The sequence below is a fragment of the Zalophus californianus genome, chromosome 16 (genome assembly GCF_009762305.2).
Source record: "Zalophus californianus isolate mZalCal1 chromosome 16, mZalCal1.pri.v2, whole genome shotgun sequence".
Classification (NCBI taxonomy): domain Eukaryota; kingdom Metazoa; phylum Chordata; class Mammalia; order Carnivora; family Otariidae; genus Zalophus; species Zalophus californianus.
In genome coordinates this window covers 16,728,464-16,750,488 of record NC_045610.1, presented here as the reverse complement: position 1 = coordinate 16,750,488, position 22,025 = coordinate 16,728,464, and the positions used below count along the sequence as shown (strand labels likewise).

Below are 22,025 nucleotides of genomic sequence, written 5' to 3'. Positions count from 1 at the left end.
AAAAAGACAACATGCTTCTCACCCTAAAAGTGGGTGAAAAAAATTGGTCTCTCTTTTTGGGATTAAAAAATATATATATTTTGGGATGCCTGGGAGGCTTAGTCAGTTAAGCGGCTGCCTTCGGCTCAGGTCATGATCTCGGGGTCCTGGGATCGAGTCTCACATTGGGCTCCCTGCTTGGGGAAGCTTGCTTCTCCCTCTCCCTCTTCCTCTGCCTCCTGCTTGTGCTCTCTTTCTCAAATAAATAAATAAATAAATAAATCTTTAAAAAAAAAGAGAGAGATATAATGTAAGTGAAAGCATTTTGAAACTCAAGTACCTTAGACATGTCAGCCTAAACAATAAACTTGTGGATTTATAAATTGTCGTGTGTTGTACGTCATTTTTCAATTTGTAACAAAGCAACCATTGTGGATATTCCATTTGTGGATGGTTTAGGTTTATGGGTGCTTTTATTCTAGGCTTTGACAAATGGGATATAATCAGGAAGTTTGGCTTAGGCACTTACTTATGCAGCTGTTACGTTTTCACATTGACCCATTTTAATTTGTCTGATATAAGTAGAAAATCATGACGACCACACAAGACAAAAAAGGATCAATGACAGAAGCCTTAGTTAGATGATTAATAGCATTGTGGAATCATAAAATGCATTATACCTGCATTTAGAGTAATCAAAAGAGATTGTACAGAAATCTTTAGCTGAAATCCAAACTTGTTAAGAAATCAGTAAATATTTTCTTAAAAACAAATATGATACACAACTCAAATTGGGGCAAAGTCCTTTAGACTGGTGATTGCCAAGTGAGCCAAGTTTGTTATTAAACACTTTTATGAGTACCATAACCATAAAATTCAGGATTCAAGGCTATGTTGCTTTAGCAGAAGCAAAGTTTATATCCTCTTTGGTGGAATGTTTTAAATTATGCCCTTGAGCAGCCTATAAAGCCTACAAGTGATAGCTAGAGTGAAAAATGACCTGTTTGGGGCTGAGAATCTGTTGCAAAAGAAACATACAGTGTGCAAAATGCCCTACAAAATGCCATAGAAGACCATACAATCGTAAGGCCTCCAAAGAGGTGTTTCATTATCGGTCATTTTAAAATTATGACTCACAGGATCTTAAAGATTATCTTTTGGTCTAAAACTTCAGTTTGAAATCTCTGGAAGATTATGGGACATCCTGGAGGTGAGCAGCTCATTAGCGGCTGAGCCAAGAAGGGAGGCCTGTTTTCTGAAGCAAATGTTCATACATCTGGTAGCTTCATCTACATCTGGTAGCTCAAACTTTTCCATGAGCAACGTTGAATATACACAGCAGAGTTGCATTACAAACTACAGGAATGCAATTACCACCTTTAGCACCAATCACGTTGGATGATACAAGTGAGTTGTGGCTTTAAGACTCACGGATTAAGTTCCAAAGTCAGGCAAACATTGATTATAATCAACATCCTTGGAAATTCGCTGGGGAAGTGTTGCCTCAGAGGCCCAAACAGCTCCTCTTAATAAGCACAGCAGAGCAGGTTTTCATTCCAGAATTGGGAAGAGATTGCTGTTTCTTTGGTTGAGAACCAAATTAAGTAGTTGGCTTGCATTTAGGAGCCATGTTGTAAGAAAAGTGCACATCCTTGAACACTAGACTCATCCTCCGCTCATGAGATGCTCATGCTTTAAGAACCATAAGGGAACGAGCTGATTCCTCTGCTCTCATCAGGGCACATGTTCTTTGAATTGAATGGCCTGCCTCTCACGGTACTTTTACTTTGTTCTCTCTCCCTCTCTCTCTTCTTCCTCACCCCTGCCCTTTTTTGTTTTTTGCCCATTCTCCCCCTCCCCCAGCTCTCTGCATCTACCTTCAACTTGAATTCAAAAGTTAAGTGTGTCGCTAATAGGGATTAAATCAGTCTATAGATGTTTGTTCCTGCCATGTAGGAAGTACCGTGTAAGTCAGTTGTTAATGTAAAGGTAATTTTTCCTGGTGGTTAAAAACTCAGAAACCATACGCCCTGGGTCTAAATCTGGTTCAGCCCCTAAGAAGCTGTGTGACTCAGGACACATATGACTTAAATTCTCTGAGTCCTAGCTTTCGTCTCCTATAAAACGGGTATGATAAAGATAGGACCCTTGTTGTGTGATTGTTATGAGGATTGAGTGAATTGTAATATATTTCAGGTGCTTAAGCCAGAACAAGTCAAGTACTTATAGGAGTGTAACTATAGTTATGTGACATCCCTGTCCTTCAGGTCGCTCAGAGAACTCAATTCTGACAGTTCCAAATGATTGTGTGTACTAGTTTAATTTCTCAGCTTCTGTCCCCCTTCTTCCTGGCATATAGTGATCACTTCTGAGGCAAAAGGGCTGAATGAGTGTCACTTCTATAGAGCCCAAAGGCAAGGTGATAGGAGGGGTGACTCTTCTTACTAGCTGTGTGACCTTGGACAGATCACTTCAACCTTCAGAACTTGAGTATTTCTGGTTGCAAATTGTACAGGAAGACAGCCCTACCTGGGTCACAGGGTGGCTGTGAGGATCAAACAAGGTATATGTAAAAATGTTTCCTAAACTGTAAGGTAGTTTGAACGTGTAAGAAATTGTTACTAATAACCATAATTTATTTAAGATTTCATTTATTTATTTGATAGAGAGAAAGCGAGAGAGGGAACACAAGCAGGGGGAGCTTCAGAGGGAGAGGCAGGCTCCCAGTGGAGCAGGGAGCCCGATGTGGGGCTCGATCCCAGGACCCCGGGATCGTGACCTGAGCCAAAGGCAGACGCTTAACAGCTGAGCCACCCAGGCGCCCCTAATAACCATAATTTAAACCGAAGCTATTGTTGTGGCTATCAAGAGCATCTGAAGAAATAAAGACAGGTATTTCCTGAGTTTCCACAGCAATACTTTACTGTAGGAATCCGGTAAGGATGCCAGATTTCTGATTTTTTTCTTTACATGTGCACAATTCTCTGAGAACTCAGGTTTTGGGGAATTTGCAATAGCATCCTCCATGTTTTCTTTCAGTGAAAGCTACCCATGCTCTAAGTTGTTTGCTCTAGAATAATCTTGGTGTTGCGGAGATAGCCTCTTGAGGAAAGATTACCCGAGTGTTAAAGAATTTGTGATTCATTATGGGTTTTGTGTTCTATAGTCACTGGCATGAGATTAAATATTATTTGGATTTTTTGAGACAAGTTAATTTTTTTGTCTGGCTTGCACTACTGCTGCCCTATTTCTTTAAAGATGTGAGTTTACTCGAAGGGGAAAACGTGATTTTATTGCAGGGTTTTCAGCATTTAAAAATGACTCAGGGTCCCTGGTGGGAGGGGATGGGGATTATGATGAATTTGTGCTTGAAATTAAGCCTCATTTCATTAAACTAGCTTAAACCTTTTCCTGATTTCTTATTATAATGAAATACCTGTATTAATCCGGATAGACTAAGTTATGCGGCAGTAGCAAATTAATCCTAAAATCCAGTGGTTTGGGGCGCCTGGGTGGCTCAGTCGTTAAGCGTCTGCCTTCGGCTCAGGTCATGATCCCAGGGTCCTGGGATCGAGCCCCGCATCGGGCTCCCTGCTCCGCGGGAAGCCTGCTTCTCCCTCTGAAGCTCCCCCTGCTTGTGTTCCCTCTCTCGCTGTCTTTCTCTCTGTCAAATAAATAAATAAAATCTTTAAAAAAAAAAAAAATCCGGTGGTTTAACACAAGGGTCTATTTCTCACTTACCTGCGAGCAGGTAGCTCTGTTCCACATTGTTACTCAGAATCCCAGGCCGACAGATGCTCTTAACATCTCTCCACAGTGGCCATATGGGGGGGCGGGGAGGAACCTAAAGAACATGCACCCATTCTGCTTTGCTTTGCCCAGAAGTGACACTGTTAATTCTATCCATAGCCCCTTGACTAGGACTAGGACTAGTTACATGCACCATCTAATGGCAAAGGGGGCAGGGAAGTGTGAAGAGCATAAAGATATTCAGTTAATGCTAAATATCTCTGCCACAACCCCCAAGCCTCCAGTAAGTAAGATGCTGTCAATCACATTCCAGTATCTTTACCTCTGTCCCCCTGCCCCAGGAGGGTGCAGTGTAGGGAAGGAGCATGGACTGTGAGGTCAGTGCGAGATCAGTGAATCCCAGCTCCACCCCATGCCAATTGTGGGAGTTGGAGCAAGTTATTTTGTTTCTCTAATCCTCAATTTCCTCATCTACAAAATGAGGATTCCAATACCTACCTTTTAGGGTTGCTGCAATGATAAGAAATTATCTAGGCGAACCCTTTGGCAAAGAGTAATACTCGTTGATTATGATCATCAGCAGGACAAGCAAATATCTAGGACAGCAATTCTCAGCTCCCATACTGCAACACAGCAGGACATCTCGAATGATATTAGGGAGTGTTGTCACATCTTCAAAGATTGTTGTAAATCTTAGAGCTACCCATGCTCTAAGTTGTTTGCTCTAGAATAACCTTGATGTTGCAGAGATAGGCTCTTGAGGAAAGATTACCTGAGTGTTAAAGAATTTGTGATTAATTATGGGCTTTGTTCTATAGTCACTGGCATGAGGTTAAATATTATTTGGATTTTTTTAATGAGACAAGTTAATTTTTTTTATGACCTCAAACTAAATGATCTATAGGTCACTAAAGTAGGATTGGACATCTTTCTTGGCAATATACGAGAGAAGTGAAGTTTGTCTTTAGTATTCAACCTTTGTGCCTTCTGTGATATCCTCTCCGCTCCAGGATCAGCCCAACATGAACCCCAGCTTAGTCACTCTCTATAAGTGAGTGAAGCATTCTAAGCCCAAGTGTCCTCATCATCAAAGTTGGGACAGTCATGAGTACTTCATAAGGCTTGTTGACAGGATCGAGTGACGCAGATAAAGTCCTCAGCACAATATAACTGCCCTCTGACTTACTTCTTCATGATCATGCCTAAGCTTTGGAGGACAGGAGGACAGGGCTGAAAATTACAAGAGCTATTTCATAAAAATCTCCACGAGATAATGAAAGCCCAAGACAATGCTGGGTTGTAACTTAACTAACAGAGATTAGCAGGTATTGGGGTGAGAGGATTCATCTACTCCTAGACATCAGGATTAAAATTTTTTTTAAGATTTTATTTATCTATTTAAGAGAGAGCAAGAGAGGGGGCAAGAGTGAGGGAGGGGAGGAGCTGAGGGAGAGAGACAAGCAGTCTCTGCGCTGAGTGCAGAGCCAGACGTGGGGCTCGATCCCACGACCGCGAGATCATGACCTGAGCCAAAACCAAGAATCGGACGCTTAACTGAGTCACCCAGGCGCGCCCCCCCCAAGTTTTTTTAATTAAGAAAATTACACATAAAAATTCAGAGTTCTGACTTCTCTTAAAGAATCAGAAGATCTGTCCCCAATGGCAGCTATTCACCCTCTTATAGACAAAGCTGTGTTCTCTATTTGCCCTTGTCCCCACCGCTCCCTATTGTTTAACAACTTGCCTTTTTCACTGATCTGCTTGACCCCTGTAAGAATTTGACTTTATGACCCATGGCCAGTAGGTTCAGGTGGTGGTGGTGATAACAGGGGTAAAATTGGTGAGCAAAGGAGTTTGTAAGCCATTTTCAGTGATTCAAAAAACCTAACGGCAGTGTTTATATTGTTAACCTATAAAAGATTGCCGAGGTTAAGTAAAGCACCAGAGTTCTTTGCTTTGAAATGGAATTTCATCAACTGGGTAATTGTGTCATCATGAAAGAAGTTCAGATTGGCAAGTAGAAATCACTGATGGTTTATTTATTTATTTATTTTTGTTTGTTTAAGTAGGCTCCATACCCCATGCGGAGCCCACTGCAGGACTCGAACTCACCACCCTGAGATCAAGACCTGAGCTGAAATCAAGAGTTGAACCTTAACTCGTTGAGCCACCCAGGTGCCCCAGTATCACTGATGTTTTGAAAATTGGGAAAGCAGATTATTATTACATAATAAATACAGGTTGCTTGATAGACCAGGTTTTTATTTTCAAAAAATGGGGCCCAAAAATGAGAAAAATGATAATTACAAAAGGTGTTCCTATTGGTAGAAAGGTTGAGAAGATAGCAACTGGCTTTGTCTGTCTCTTCTTCACTGGTATTTGCAGTCCAAAGTGTCAAAAACAGACTATTAATGTTGGAATTTCAAGTATCTCCTAGTAGATAGAGAAGATATTTAGGGAAAGGCCAAGGGGGCTTCTTTTAAGTTCTGGAATTTTGTCCTTTTAAGTCAGGTTCTAGGCTGAACTTCTAATTTTAAATAAGAGACACTGTTTTGGAGAGATTGGGTGGCTCAGTCGGTTAAGCCTCCAGCTCTTGATTTCGGCTCAGGTCATGGATCTCAGGGTTCTAAGATCCAGTCCCACCTTGAGCTCTGTGCTGGGCATGGAGCCTGCTTAAGATTCTGTCTCTTCCTCTCCCTCTCCCTTTGCCCCTCCTCCCTCAAAAAAAAAAAATAACAGACCCAGTTTTTAATAAAGCCTCTGTTTTTTTTTTCAAAACTAAGGCAAAATGAAATGCTGTGACCATTTATGATATTGCTATGCTCTGTTAAAACTAATGTTCCTTGTCTGTGCTAATGTACAAGGTCACTGGAGTTTGTAAGGGTGAAGAAATTCCCTACTGATGACCTGTAATACTCAAGGATTGCTATATGTCCTAGAACAAAGCTGATTCATAATTCTGCTAGGTAGGGCAAAGGTATTAAGTTTTCAGTTTTTCTTGCCAACTCCTTCCAGCATTTAACTAAGCTATTTGGGAATCTTTTGAGAATCACATGAGTTAACATGAAATTTAACATGAAAATTAGTTCTTCCAATCCAACCTCCTCGTATTCCAAAGGCCCAAGAGAGCTTAAAGGACTTGCCCAAGGTAACACAGCCAAGATTGGAATTCGGGTCTTCCGATTCCAAGTCCAATTAGATAGGTAAGTTTTTCCCATTTTCCCTTCCACTTTAAACTGTTCCAACCCCCCATTCCCTGAGGTGTGTATGTGTTTTTTTTCCATAGAGTCTCCAGGCTTCTCCTTCATTGTCTAAACTTCCAGATTTTCACAATCCTCCTACCTTGTCCTTACACCGTTTCACAAGGCTTCCAAATTCTACTTTGAGAAATCCTGAATGAGGAACAAGATACGAAGGCTTCCCCACACAATCCTGCTGGGGCCTCCAAGCAGACACAGAAATCTGAAAATCACAGTCTTTAATGGTCTCTCTCTGAATTCCATGCAGAAGTTTCCAAGAAAGCAGAGAGAAACCTCACAGGAGGATGTGTCTGGGTCCCTTTTACACACAAGACCATTGAGATTTCTTACAACTGCTCATTTCTTCTCTTTGCCTCCATATCAGTAAGAAACTTTGAACCACCAGGCTGAGAGTAGATCTCTCTCTCTCTTGCTGTGACACCTTCAGCTACTGCAATATTAAGCCAAAAAATTGTTGTTGTTGTTTTCTAAGAGGGTGAGCAGAGCAGAGACATCAAAGGTGATTCTGGCCAGGACGACCTCTCTCCCTAACCCATCCCACCTGTGTGGGGCAGCGAAGCAGAGACTCTCAGGGGAAAAAAATGAAGAAAGAATGGAAGTGGGGAAGGTTGATGATAAGTCACAAGAGCCAAAATTTAAAATGAAGATATATGAGAAGAGTACAGGCTGATTCATAATTAATGGAGAAGGGTGAAGGCCACCCGTAAGCAGAGCCGCTGGCTAGCCCGTGCCCCCTGCAGTTTTTGTCTCCATCCCCACGTAAAGCTCACCAAGTCTGTGACTGTGTCACCAAACTAGGATGAGATGAGAAAAATAAGGACATATGCTGACTTTTTCACAATGCTAAATTTATTCTGTTGAAAGGAATGCCTTATATTCTGAGATTATATCCGTCCTTTTTTTAGTCCTAAAACATTTCTTTTATGAGACAACAGTGAATATGCATGATAATTGACATTATTTATGTGCTTCCTTGGCAACTTAGAAATTGATTACTCTAGGTTCAGCTCCCCTTTTCATTTTGGTATGGCACTGATTCGTGAAACCCAAATATCTGTTCATCTCCTACCTAGAAAAATACAGACTCAATGGTAAACAGTGACCAACCTTTTTGGAACAAACCTCCATTAATTAACATACCCTTCAAGGAGAAGACTTAACAGAATCTTACTTTTCCTTCTTAATAGCGTTCTCCATAAAAATGTTCTGCAAGGATATCAAATTAGTCATAACAACTACTGTTCAGTGCTTAATGAAACACTTCTTGATAACCTCTGACAACTTGACAGGAGTGAATTTAATAATAGCAATAAATACAGATGGGACTACATAAATCAAGGAAGTCCTGATGCAAAACTCTTGGTATGTGAGATCGCATCTCAGCTTGCTCATCTGAAATGAACCAAGAAATCAATTATAATGACGATCATGGCAATAAGAAAAAAAAATCAAAACAAAATTCACGCTCTTGGAAAGAACACCTTTGCTCTTTTTACCCACTGCTTACTTCTCTGAGGCTGGAGCCGACAGACTAAAAGGAAGCTCCACAGAGAAGGCAGTGTTCAGAATGAGGGCTGTGGCTACAGACCCCATTGTGAAGGAGAAAGGAGAAGGCAACGTGGCTCCCCACCCCGGGGTAAGCCCTCTCAGCCATTTACATTATGTGGCAATACAATGCAGGCACTTAGCATTTAGCCCAAAACTTCCTAAGTGGAGAGCAGGCTTAAGACCAATGACAGTGGGACGCCTGGGTGGTTCAGTCAGTTGAGCGTCTGCCTTTGGCTCAGGTCATGATCCCAGGGTCCTTGCTCCGCAAGGAGTCTGCTTCTCCCTCTGCCTGCCGCTCCCCCCTGCGTGTGCACGCGCACTCTCTCTCTGACAAATAAGTAAATAAAACCTTAAAAAAAAAAAGACCAACGGTAGTGTTCTCAGTCCTAGGCAACCTTCCAACCTAGCCTCACCTGTCTTCCTCTAAAGTGGAGGCAGATTCTCCGCCACCCTCCATTCTTGTCTGAACCTCTTCACATCCCAGCACCTCCCACCTCAGGAGGAGTTTGCCCAGGATGGGCTTTATGACACACACGACAGCTACCCATCTGCTTCTGGGAAATCACTGGCCCCAGCCCAGAGTACTTACAAAGCTGTGTCTCTTTGAGGATCTTCATTCTTTATGCACAGCTGAAAGCAAACACAAGGGCAATGAGTTTGCCTGCTTTTCTAAGGCTGTAAACATTTAGAATGCATCAATGTGGCTCAAGGGATAGGAAACCCAAATGTCTGTTAATCTCCTACCGAGAAAAATACTCATCAATACAGAGGTGGCTGGAAATACAGACACCTCTGCGCTGGTGTCTGTCTTTGGCCATATTAATTATTTCTGTTGAACCTACAGAGATGTAATTCTTAAATCAAAATGCTTCCAGGATTCCTAGGTAGTTGAATATTTTTTACTTTACTTTCCTTTTCTTTCTCTCTTCCTTTTTTTTTTCCCCCAGACAAAAATTTGCTTTGGATTGGCACCAGAGGGTGGGTGAATTTCTTCTTGGGAGACGTTGTTGCCCTGAATCATACCCAGTTACCATATGTTTCAAGAAGATGCCTCTTGCTGCATAACTAACAAGCCTGGACCATACTGGCCTTTTCTTAGAGGCTTCTTGCCACATTTGCCTCCCTTTGGCACTGGAATAACCGGAGAAGCCAAATGCATGGCATTAACGTAGGCACACACACATACCCTGTACCAAGCTAACCAACGAGGTGAGCCATTCAACAATTCAAACTCCAGCCCACGGCTACCAGGGCCTGTGGCTGTATTCAGAAGGTGAGCAGCAAGGGCCACTTTTTTTTCATGCAGATCTCCGAACCCACAGCAGATGTTTCTCTGTATATTTATTTATTGTCCCGAAGGTATCATAGCAACAATAAAGGGCAATTTAAAAGGAAGAAAAATCAGCCCCCAATCTCCTGCTCCTAACACCACAGCTATTTTCACCCAGGTTTTGTCCCGATGCCTTTCCATTCTTTGTTAAAGCTGTACTCATAGTATTTGTATGATTTTTATTTCTTTGAGCAACTTCCATTTTAGATCTTTAGAGAGACCAGAGTGTCCAAGTGTGGTTCCCAACTCCATAGTCACTTAGACAGCCAGTTCTCTGCCTGTATTTAGGTGATTTTTTTTAACCTAAATAGCTTAGAATACTTAGATACCTTCATTATTCTTTTTCTTCTAGCAATCAGGCCAAAGCACACTGTCAGAAAGACCACAGTACATGCAGCAATAATGGGTTCTATTGGTACAGCCACAGTTCTATCTGTTGGAAATGCAAACACAAGGAACAAGAGCTAACATTTATACGAGTCTTGTTTATATACTTCTACTAGATCATCCTCTTAATTAAAGCCTCCAAACAACCCAGAAGGTAGGAATTATTCCCTCATTTTACAGGTGAGGAACCCCTGATCCAAAGTCACAGAACTAGTAACCAGCAGAGGTAGGCTTTGGATCCATTCCTTTGTGGAAGGATAATTTATTGTAATCTGAATAACCCTCCCCAAGCAGGGAGTGAGACCATTTTGTGCTTTCTTCATCCAAAATTTTTGCCACACAGAAAGCAGAAATAGGCTGAAATCAATGTTTTTTTCTGCACTTTGGAAAAGCCCCAAAGATATACGGAGGTATCTCCAAGGGAGAAAAAAGAGGAAGGACTTAAAAGCAAGAAGAGAAAAATTGAGGGGTGTCTGGCTGGCTCAGTCGGAAGAGCATGCAACTCTCGATCTCAGGGTTGTGAGTTCGAGCCCCACGTTGGGTATAGAGACTGCCTAAAAATAAAATCTTTAAAAAAAAAAGAAGAAGAGAAAAGTGGAAGAGCCTGCTGGACTCAGGGGAGAGAGACCTGTGGGCCCGAGGAGTGGTGCTGTGATAGTACCCCAAGCAGGTGACAAGACATTATACAGGGTGGCTGCGTGGTGCTCCTAGGGAAGAAGGACTAAGCACCAGCCTTCCCAGCCTTGGCAAAGATGTTCATACCTTTCTAAATGACATGGAAGAACAAGGTCTACTTCTAACTTGGGCTAGAAAGCGATCAGCAGGGGCGCCCGGGTGGCTCAGTCGTTAAGCGTCTGCCTTCGGCTCAGGTCATGGTCCCGGGGTCCTGGGATCGAGCCCCGCATCGGGCTCCCTGCCCAGCGGGAAGCCTGCTTCTCCCTCTCCCACTCCCCCTGCTTGTGTTCCCTCTCTCGCTGTGTCTCTCTCTCTCTCTCAAATAAATAAATAAAATCTTTAAAAATATGTATATATAGGTTCCAAAATATGAAAATAAAGTGGCAAAATTAATAAATGTTTAAACATCTATAAAATGTAACTTTGTGTCAACTGTAACTCAACTGTTATATAATAATAATAATATTTAAACTTTAAGAACCAAATTAATAACTTATTTATAACAAAATCCCAAATGTATGCAAGTTACAAACATCCTTTCCAAAATTTTTACAGTAAAAAAGTATACTTAATGTGCTTCATTTTAATGTTTCATATGATATGGGATGAAACTTTTTTAAAAAACTTTTATTTATTTATTCATGAGCGGCAGAGGGAGAAGCAGACTCCCTGCTGAGCAGGGAGCTCGATGCAGGACTTGATCCCAGGACCCTGGCATCATGACCTGAGCCAAAGGCAGACGCCTAACCGAATGAGCCACCCAGGTGCCTGGGATGAAACTTTCAAAAGTAAGAGTGCTTAATTAAAATCAACAAAGACATTTAAATGACCCAGTCTAAGCCCCTGGATTCAGCCTAGGAAGGGGGCAGGGCTCCAATCTTGGATAAGATAATATTTTAGGACTTTATAGGAAATAAAAAGTGTGCTGCATCTCTCCTGCTGTCCTGTTTTACTCTCTTATTTGCAACCAGACTTGGTTATTTTTTCCCCTCCATATTTATTAGGCAAGATAATCCCAACACACAGGCTAGGCTCTTGTGTGCTCAAGATCCATGCTTTCACTTCTAGCTTGGCATGGCCTCATTTAGAAACTACCCCACTGAGGGGCGAAGCTGGGAGAGGCTCACGGCAAACATATTTAGCCTGAGCACCAGCAGCCGAGCACTTAATGCTGTGAAGGCAGCCCACAGCCAAGGAAATAATAGAGCAGGAGGAAATCAGAAAAACAAGTTGGTTTGGAAGAGCTCCACCCAAAACAGGATCCTGCCCACCTAAAAGCCAAGTTGCCAAGCTAGCATCCTGCTTGCCACACGAGTTGTATGTTTTGTTTTGTTTTTTATGGCACAGAGCACTCGTGATTCCTTCTTAACCAAGAGGGATGATAAAATTTCCTAATCTCTGCGCATAATTTTCACAGCCGGTTGGAATGGTGTGGCTGGTGGTCCCCACCACCCATGCTTTGGAGAGGAGGTGAATAGACATGGCTTCAATAAGGTGCCTCCTCCACCACTTCTAGATCCCATGAGTACTTGGGTTATTTGTGGGTTTGGTTTTGAAAGCAAGCAGCCCCTGGGCATACCGTCACTGCTCTAGGACAAATTACTGAACACGCCAGTAATCGCAGTAATGGGCATTCAACTGGGTTGGTATCCCAGACCTCTCCTCGAGGGGGAGGAAATGAGCCCTGGGGTCACACCGTCCACACTTCTGGCAGGGGTTCCTGGCTTCCCAGGAACTAGCAAGAAAGGCAATGTGTGGGCACAGGGAAGCAAATGACGAAGTGAATAATGTTCTAACAAGAAATAGGAGCCTCAGCTTGTTTGGCTGCTCTTAGCGTATTGGCCTCGGACCAGGAAATGTGTGCATGAGCATTTTCTGCATCTGCTTCCCCAGGTATCTTGCCTTTCTCTTTTTCTTTCTTTTTTTTTTTTTTTCAGAAAACGTAAATTTTATATCAACGGATCCACATTATCCGATTAGAAAGAGAAGGGACTTATTAAAATGTACCCAAACTAAAGGCTTTCTAACCAGAACATTAAATTAGCTTGCCCGAGTTTGCAGATGACATGATCCGATATGTCTCTCAACTTCATAATTGCAGTTTTAACATGAAAGCAAACTTCAAAGATTTTTTTTTTAGTATGTTTTTGCCTGTATATTCAGCAACTAAGATTGACAGTTAAGGATCTTAATAAATGATTGTTTCAAATTAAAAGAGATGTTATCTAAGAAAACTATGTTAACCAAACTTTCGGCATCTGTATCAAAAAGGAAGTTATTCTTGAACTTGGATTCAGTTAATAGCAGCAAAGAATGATTGACAGGCTTGATTGCTGCCAATTTCCATCTCATACTGTCCTGCTTCAACATCCAAAAACTTCCAGGGCTTGGGTATTGTCTACAGAAGCCCTCAAGACTCAACATCCTCTACAGGTCTTTTCTGCTGTGCTTAGACAGTGGCTTTCTTTATCCTGCTACCAAGATTGTTCCTATTCCAGTCATCACAGTTGTGTTCTTGAAAATTTCTTTTTGTGCTGCTCACCTCAAGGTCAGTTCTTGCCACAATCACCCGTGGTAAGTGGAGGTGTGGAAATATTGGCCTGCATTCCATTCGCTCCCTGACCTCATTTCTTTCAACGGTCTTCCTTGCTTTCTCTGCTCAGGTTCCCCTTCTCTTCTTGTATGAATGAGAAGTATGAGGGAAGAACACTTGGAACTTCGTTTGTTCCCTGTTATTTACTGCAGGGATGAAAAATCTGGGTAGGTGAAGCATGAAGCCAAGAGAAAGACCTTTTTGCACCATCTACCGCCTCCCTCACTACTGCTTAGCCTATAGATCACAATTTCAGAGTTAGGAATGATTTTAGAGATTCATTTTCTTATCTTTCTTTTTTTTTTTAAAGATTTTATTTATTTATTTATTTGAGAGAGACAGAATGAGAGAGAGAGAGAGCACGAGAGGGAAGAGGGTCAGAGGGAGAAGCAGACTCCCTGCTGAGCAGGGAGCCCGATGTGGGACTCGATCCCGGGACTCCAGGATCATGACCTGAGCCGAAGGCAGACGCTTAACCAACTGAGCCACCCAGGCGCCCCCTTATCTATCTTTCTTTCTCTCTGTGTTTCTGACTTCTTTTTCTGTTTGTCATTAGGGCTGTAAACTCAGAAATCCAGTTCCTACGAACCTTGTTGCCCAAGAGGATTCATGAAAGGTACTCCTCCCTAAAAGCCACCCGGAATTGTCTTCCACCCCTTGGTTCTAAAAAGGACTTTTGCTCAAAAAAGGGGTGTTTTATATGGAATGGGATCCTAAATGGAAGAATTGAAATACCTTGGATAGGGAAGACTCTCCAATGAAAATCATAGCCACTAATCATAACTGTCATCATCATTTGTTGCCACAGAAATATTTAGGAAAACCTATTCTGACCTTTTGCTTACTATTACTTAAAAAGAGAGTTACCTTTGACGATAAGATGAAAGTCCTTGGTCTCCATTTGCAGAGATGAATTTGCAACACAGCTGTAGGTTCCATTGTCAGATTTCCTGACTTTGGTGATTGACAGTTGAAGAGACTCACTTGTCTGATGGACTTGGTAAGTTTTCTCTAAATTCAGGATGTTGCTGTTTCTGTACCACATCATTTGAGCCTGGGGGTTGGATTTCACACTGCAAACCAACTTCACATCACTGCCTTCCTCAACTGCTTGGAAGTCATCTCCACTTAGAATAGGGGGAACTGCAAGACTCAAGCATTTAGGTTGAATTAGCTGATAGGCAGTAGTTTACTGTCAACATTCAAGACCTTCCTTCAGTCTATCTCATGTAGTCATCCATTCATTTGACAAAAATTTATTGAGTATCTACTATGCCAAGCACTGGACTAGGACCCAGGGATCCAATGGTAAATAACATATATCCAGTTCCAAACCTCATAGAACTTCTATGTGGTAGAGAAGATGAACCATGAAACAAATGTATATAATAATGAATCTGGGGCACCTGGGTGGATCAGTCATTTAAGCGACCAACTTTGGTTTCGGCTCAGGTCATGATCTCATGGGTTGTGGGATCAAACCCCACGTCTGGCTCTACGCTCAGTGAGGAGTCTGCTTGAAGATTCTCTCCCTCTGACCCTCCCCCACTTGCAGGCATGAGCACTCTCTCTCTCTCAAATAAATAAATCTTTAAGAAAAATAATGAGGGGCACCTGGGTGGTTCAGTTGGTTACGTGTCTGCCTTCGGCTCAGGTCATGATTGCAGGGTCCTGGGATTGAGTCCCACATGGGGCTCCTTGTGCAGTAGGGAGTCTGCTTCTCCCTCTCCCTCTGCCTCTCCCCCTGCTTGTGCTCTCTCTCTCTCTCTCTCTCAAATAAATAAATAAATAAATAAACAAAATCTTAAAAAAGAAACCAGAAGCAACTATATGAAAAAAGAAATAATTAAAAATAATAAATAATAATGAATCAGGACGCCTGGGTGGCTCAATCAGTTAAGCGTCTGCCTTCAGCTCAGGTCATGATCCCAGGGTCCTGGGATCAAGCCCCGCATGGGGCTCCCTGCCAGGCGGGGAGTCTGCTTCTCCCTCTGCCTCTGCTGCTCCCCCTGCTTGGGCTATCTCTTTCTGTCAAATAAATAAAATCTTTTTTAAAAAACTTAAAAATAAATAAAATCATGAATCTGTATCAAGTGGAAGATTTATGATGCTACATAAGAGTATAAGCCTTGAGTCTTCGCTCTCTGAAACCAAGCTGCCCTAATATGCTGGAGAAAACAGTATGATGTGAAGGAAGCAGGACTTGCAGCAGGTCCCTAATTCCACCTACACCACTTACTGTGACCTTGAGAAAGTTACTGAACTGCTAAGTAACCGCTCAATTTCCTCATCTAAAAAGTGGGATAATACCTTTACCTGCTGTAAATATTAAATGAGATAATGCCTGTACGGCATTTACCACAGTGCTAATTACTGTTATTGTGCTGGCGGCGGCCATGGTAGTTTTGAGGTGTCCTTATATCCTCTATTTTTGCATTTTATCAAAGCACATTTGCCCTGGCCATATTTACAGTGCCTACTTGCATTTCCTCAGTGATCCTCTAGAAATAATGTCCTCCTCCCAGAAGGGGCTCCAGTCATGGCAACTCTGACATCTATGGAAGGTATGACCTTCTGAGTCTCCCTCATCCCGCTGTGTGAGCAAGTCTTTACTCCCTCTATGATAAGGGCAGTCGAAGAGACATAGATACTTGAACACATTTACCTTCACCAAATAATTCCAGCTCTCACCCCCACCGGAGCTTTCCAACATCTAGGAGGAGAAATGGCTGAGCTGACTCTTTTTCTTCTCCATGCCCCTTGCATTTTAAGGTCAAGGTGCCAAAGAGTAATAAAGTGCTTGAAAAGTGGGCAGTAGGAAAGAGGTGGAGAAGAGGAAAAAAGGAGCTTGTATAATCTGCACACTGAATAATTAGACCCTGGGTAGGCTGTGCTATTAATAACTCTTTCAGAAAAATGACATTTTGTTGCTCTTTGGAATGAGCTTGAAATTCTGTATCCATATCCAGCCAGGATGTTATATGGTATTCAGATATGTGGGAAGCTGCTAGAATAGATAACATAATTACCAAATATACCATAGGGCCTGTGGACATGTCCTATTATTGTTACTTTTTATTTAACTACTTAAAGTTAATTTTGAAGTCTGTCAGCTATACGTGAGTATTCCCTTTTGCAAAAATTAGTACATTTTGGATAAAGTTAAGATCCTCTTTGACTCCATCTTGTTCACTTCCCGGCTCCCCAAAGACGCTCACTGCTATGAGTTTGATGTAAATCCTTGCAGATCTTTTTTTAAAAACCAGTTTTTTATATACATATAATGTACCAATAGGAAATACATTGTATTGTTTTAGGAGGCTTATATAAAAGACTCTATTCTCTTGCATGTTTTTGAGACATGTCCACATTGAAACACAGAGATCTAGCTCATTGTTTTAGACTGATACTGTGTAATATGGGACTCTTTAATCATTTTACTTGATAGGCATTCTTTTCTTCCTTCCTTCCTTCCTTCCTTCCTTCCTTCCTTCCTTCCTTCCTTCCTTCCTTCCTTCCTTCCTTCCCTCCTTCCTTCCTTTTCTCCTTCTTCTTCTTCTTCTTCTTCTTCTTCTTCTTTCTTCTTCTTCTTCTTCTTCTTCTTCTTCTTCTTCTTTTAGAGAGAGAGAGTGTGTGTGGGTGCAGGGCCAGAGGGAGAGAGAGAGAGAGAATCTTAAGCAGGCTCCACACCCATCACAGAGCTCTACATGGGGTTCCACGCAGGCCTCGTCGGGGTGGGGGTGGGGGTGGGGTTCAATCCCACAACCCTGAGATCATGACCTGAGCCGAAATCAAGAGTCAGTCACCTAACCAACTGAGCCACCCAGGCAACCCTAGCCAAACCAAATTTAAAAAGGCAAATAACCCAATAGAGAAATGGGTAAAGGACATGAGCAGGCATTTCACAAAAAAGAAACATGAACAGCCAATACGTTTATGAAAGGATGGACACCCTCATTCTTAATTTAGAAAATGAAAATAAAATTCCACATCAGGCTGGCAAATTCTTAGAGTTTGAGGATACTCAGCGCTCATGAGGGTGTGGGGAAATAGGCACCCTCAGGGATTTTTGTATGAGCATGAATAGGGCAATGAGGCAACACCAAGCAAATGTGAAAATGCACACACTCTTTAGTCCCAGATTTCAAGTACCACTTAATATAGTGCAGACAACACAGACTAGCAGTTTCTTCCCCCTCACTCACAAATGACATTCAGCACCACCGAGACGGACACCGACTGGTCGCTCTGCAGCTTGCAGGTAAAGGTGACTCCGTTGTCATTTTCACTGATGGAAGAGACACAGACAGAGCTGGAGTTGATTTTGTTTCCAGATTTCAAGTCCACTGTCCCCTCTTCTCGGTACCAGAGAAGTTCTTCCTCCCTGGTGTGGTTTTGAACGGCACATTTCAGAGATTCTTGGGAGCCAAGCCAAGTGTCCAGAATATAGTTCTCAGTTCTATCGTTCACAGTTAAAACAGAACCTGGGAGGGCAGGAAGGCACCATTAAAGTAAAGTGAATGATCCTAAATGGTATAAACAGGGAATAGGTTAAACAAATCACATTACACCAGTGCAATGAAATACTCTGCAATAATTAAAAATAGTCATATTCATCATATGATTTTACAAGGGAAAAGTTCCATAATGTATTATTAACTAAAAGAAGCAAAATGTTAAAATGATGGTTACCAGATTTTGCTGCACATTGGACTCACCTGGGGATCTTTAAAAACAATGATGCTTGCTCCCACCCCCAGACATTCTGATTAATTGATATGAGTGCAATCTGGGCATTGCATTTGCCAAAAGCCTTCAGGCGATTCTAATGTGCAGTGAAGTTTGAGAACTACTATGCACAGAACCACCCCGTTTACCCCCCCGCCACACACACACACATGCATGCATGCACGCACACATGCATTTAAGAGGAAAAGTCTTGGGAAAAATCTCAGTGTGTACACTGAATAGGGTTGATAAAAATAGAGAAAAAAGTAGAGAAATGCTTTCCAGACTTAAATTGTTTACTTCAAGGGGTTGAAAGTAGCAAAGGAAGGGGGTGGAAGTGGGGAAATACAAATGAAAAAGAACAATAGCAAAATTGAAAAATACCTAAGACACAACATTAGGTGAATAGGCAGAATGTAAATTACATCTCTAGTAATTACTGTAAGTATATAAAAATTGAATATGCAATTGAAGATGGGCAAAAGCTGATTTGGAAAGATTTCTGATTAGGTGATGGGATTGTGGAAAATTTGGTCTTACATTTTTGATGTTTGAATATTGTTTGTGCAGTGTAGTAAAATAATTGATGTTTAAACAGCTGTGGTTTGTAGCATAGATGAGTTGTACAGTGGATGATTAGAATATATAGCAGTTGGTTTTCATCTCTGATTTTCTGAGATCCATTCACTGTAACATACCTGAATTTCAGTTCTTACTTCCCTGGTTCAGAAGCAAGTAACAGAAGCTAAAATTGCCTTTAGCTGCCACAGACTTGCCCCCGACATAACATTTGTTAATACAGTCTGTGAACATATGAACTTTTCCTTTAAAATGCATAAACTAGGGGCGCCTGGGTGGCTCAGTCATTAAACATCTGCCCTCGGCTCAGGTCATGATCCCAGGGTCCTGGGATCGAGCCCCGCATCCTGCTCGGCGGGAAGCCTGCTTCTCCCTCTCCCACTGCCCCTGCTCGTGTTCCCTCTCTCGCTGTGTCTCTCTGTCAAATAAATAAATAAATAAAATCTTTAAAAAAATTAAAAAAAATAAAATGCATAAACTACTGGTGAAAACAATGTGATTGTTGCCTAGTATTTTTTAAAAATCTGGAAGAATATATATCAAAATGTTGTTGAGTGGTTATCTCTGGATGATGGAATTTAGTTTTCTTTATTTTTTTTTTATTAAAGATTTTATTTATTTTGGGGGGGTACAGAGGGAGGGAGAGAGAGAACATGCTTACACGTGAGCAGGGTGGGGAAGGGCAGAGAGAGAGAGAGGGAGAGAGGGACTCCCGAGCAGACTTCCCTATGAGCCTGAGCCTGACACAGGCCGATCCCACAAAATCAAGCATCAGATGCTCAACTGACTGAGCCACCCAGGCACGCCTTCTTTATCCTTTTATATATTTCCTATTTTTTTTTTACAAGGACTATGTATTACTTTTAAAATTGGGGTTTGTGGGGCAGGGGATCTACTCCCAGGTTGGGGAAGAGAACAAAGGCAGGCAAGGTTTTCCTGTACCTGGTATGCTCACATAAACAGAAGAGCTTATTTTGGATGTCATTACTAATGAAATGCATTAAAATGTAGAAAAACTCTGGCTGTGGCTCTGGAGAGAATAGAATATTTACTCTGTCTTATAATATCAGAACCATAAAAATATTTTTCCATTTAACGTGTTATCATGTTGTCTGACTCCTCTACTCTGAGCCATACCAACTGTGTATTTGGAGATTTGGATTTTGGATTTTCCCAATGCCCACGTATCATGTTTTAATAGGAAATGTTTATTTACAAAGAAACCAAAGGAATATTAACTTACTTGTCACCTCACAGGGCGGAAAAAAAATCACTAAGAGAAGAAATCTGCACATTCCCATTAGGCCACTGATGTTCCACGCCATCTTTAACAAATTTACGTCTGATCTGCTGGGGGAGAAAGGGTGTAGTTTTTTCTGTACTTTGGTCTTTACTGAGTTTATGAACCTTCCTCTTGTCTTTTACGCATTTAAAATAAAATCCCAGATGAGTCATCCCAACTGTAACAGTACTCTTCCTAGTTTTTAATTAAACAATCTTGTTCTGATTACTGAGTTCAAAGTACTTTTAGTATTAAGAACTTTTTTTTTAAGGCAAGAAAAAGAAAACCACAGGGAAATAGGCTATAAGATATTGGGAAGCTATAGGGCAGCCCTGGAGAGAGTAGAGCCCGTCTTCCCCGGAGAAATTGATAGAATGTCATTTTACCAGAAAGAGAGAAGCAACTTGCTTCATTCATAGACAGTTTGTACTGAGCTGTAGTAATTCGGATTTTGAAAGCCTCTCTTGGGCAATTTTTGTAAAAGTTGCTCTCTGCTCCAAATTCCATAGACTCAAATGGTTCATACCTTAGAAAAGACTCAGTCGCAACACGGTCTCTGGTCTGAAATCACGTTAATCTCTCTGCTTTGCCCCTACCCCACCATCCTCCCCCTTGGGATACATGTTCTGCTTAACCCCCTAGAGATGAAAAATAATGGATAATAAAGTCCTCCTTTTTTTCCTTCTATGCTTTTGCTGCTGCTGTCCCTCTCCCTAGATTCTTTCCATTCTATCTGGAAAAAACATGTGTGTATTACCGCCTTTCTAGAGTACCACACGAATATGGTAGAAACACATGTTGAATGCTTTCTATGCAACAGGCACTGTGCTAAACGCTCTACATACTTATTTCAATCTCAGTGAAGTCCCTAACAACCCTCTTGAGGTCATTTCTAAAGGTTTAGAGAGATTATATAATTTGCCCAAGATCCTGGAGACAGGAAATGTCAGGGCTAGGATTCGAACCCTGGACTCCCAAGGCCAGACTCTTAAGCACCCTACTGCATAGACTGATATTCTCCTCCTTTAAGAAGCTGCCATTAATCCCTTCTGAGCCCTCTCCACAGACATTAGGGACTTGAAGTTTTGTCCCCTTAATACAAATATTAACCTTCAAGAGCTGGAATATAATTAAAATATTAACCTGCATAGGACTATTAACCTGCATAGACAGGCTGTGCTCCTCCCCATCCCAGGCCTGTCCTGACAGAAGCAAGCTTCATTCCTGCCAGACTCACCCTTTCTGACTGGCAACCCTATGTCAATATTTCAATAAGATACATTTAGTACTAACATCAACTCTTTCAGGAAGCCTCGGTGGCTCAGTTGGTTCAGCATCTGCCTTTGGCTCAGGTCATGATCCCAGCGTCCTGGGATTGAGCCCCGCATCCAGCTCCCTGTTCTGCAGGGAGACTGCTTCTTCCTCTCCTCCCTGCTTGTGCTCTCTCTTGTTATCTCTGTCTCTCTCTCAAATAAATAAATAAAATCTTTTTTAAAAAAATCAATTCTTCTGTAATTTTAAAACCTTGCCAAACAGATTTCTATCATAACACTGTAACAGTGATGATTTCAGAATTTGGTCATTAATAGAGTTTTCTCAAGCACTGTCCACTGTAGGTGCCTAATAAGAACTGAGAGTGTGGGCTCCTTGGCAGACCCTACCCGACCCTGTTAATTAAGGAGGAGGATTAATGTCTACCCTTCCCTTCCACCATACCAGACAGCATCCTTTCAAAATGAATTTCCTTTACTTGACTTGTTTTTAACTTTCTATACAAGACAAAGTTTTACTGCTTACCTGCTGAGCTCTGAAAAGCTGACTTCCTTGGCCAATTGTCCCTTCATCTGAAACCCTGAATCCTTCCCTGTTACCATCTTTATACTACTTGAATTTAAACACTTTATGACAGTACAG

General features: G+C 41.7%; 1 protein-coding gene across 3 annotated transcripts; it reads right to left on the bottom strand.

Moving 5' to 3' along the window:
• Positions 1 to 7,837: 7,837 nt before the first annotated feature.
• Positions 7,838 to 21,994, bottom strand: TMIGD1 (transmembrane and immunoglobulin domain containing 1). 3 transcript variants are annotated; one of them, XM_035724714.1, is made up of 7 exons: positions 21,909 to 21,994; positions 20,073 to 20,179; positions 17,728 to 18,006; positions 14,390 to 14,665; positions 10,197 to 10,300; positions 9,127 to 9,167; positions 7,838 to 8,381 (listed from the first exon to the last, which is right to left on the bottom strand). In XM_035724714.1, exons 1-7 carry the CDS (start codon positions 21,983 to 21,985, stop codon positions 8,378 to 8,380), a joined length of 888 nt encoding a protein of 295 aa, XP_035580607.1. In that variant the 5' UTR covers positions 21,986 to 21,994; the 3' UTR covers positions 7,838 to 8,377. The 3 variants fall into 3 exon arrangements, with proteins under 3 accessions (XP_035580607.1, XP_035580608.1, XP_035580609.1); XM_035724715.1 differs by having other exon boundaries at positions 20,073 to 20,176; positions 21,909 to 21,970; XM_035724716.1 differs by lacking the exon at positions 10,197 to 10,300.
• Between the last annotated feature and the right edge of the window lie 31 nt (positions 21,995 to 22,025).

Bases quoted from the DNA above. Each gene is read 5' to 3' on its own strand.
- TMIGD1 (XM_035724714.1), bottom strand. From the start codon at position 21,985: ATGGTAACAGGGAAGGATTCAGGGTTTCAGATGAAGGGACAATTGGCC. The intron at 20,180-21,908 runs GTAAGCAGTAAA...TTTCTCCCCCAG, and splicing joins AGCTTTTCAGAGCTCAGCAG to CAGATCAGACGTAAATTTGT. The intron at 9,168-10,196 runs GTATCTAAGTAT...GTTTGCTTTCAG, and splicing joins GAAGAAAAAGAATAATGAAG to CTGTGCATAAAGAATGAAGA.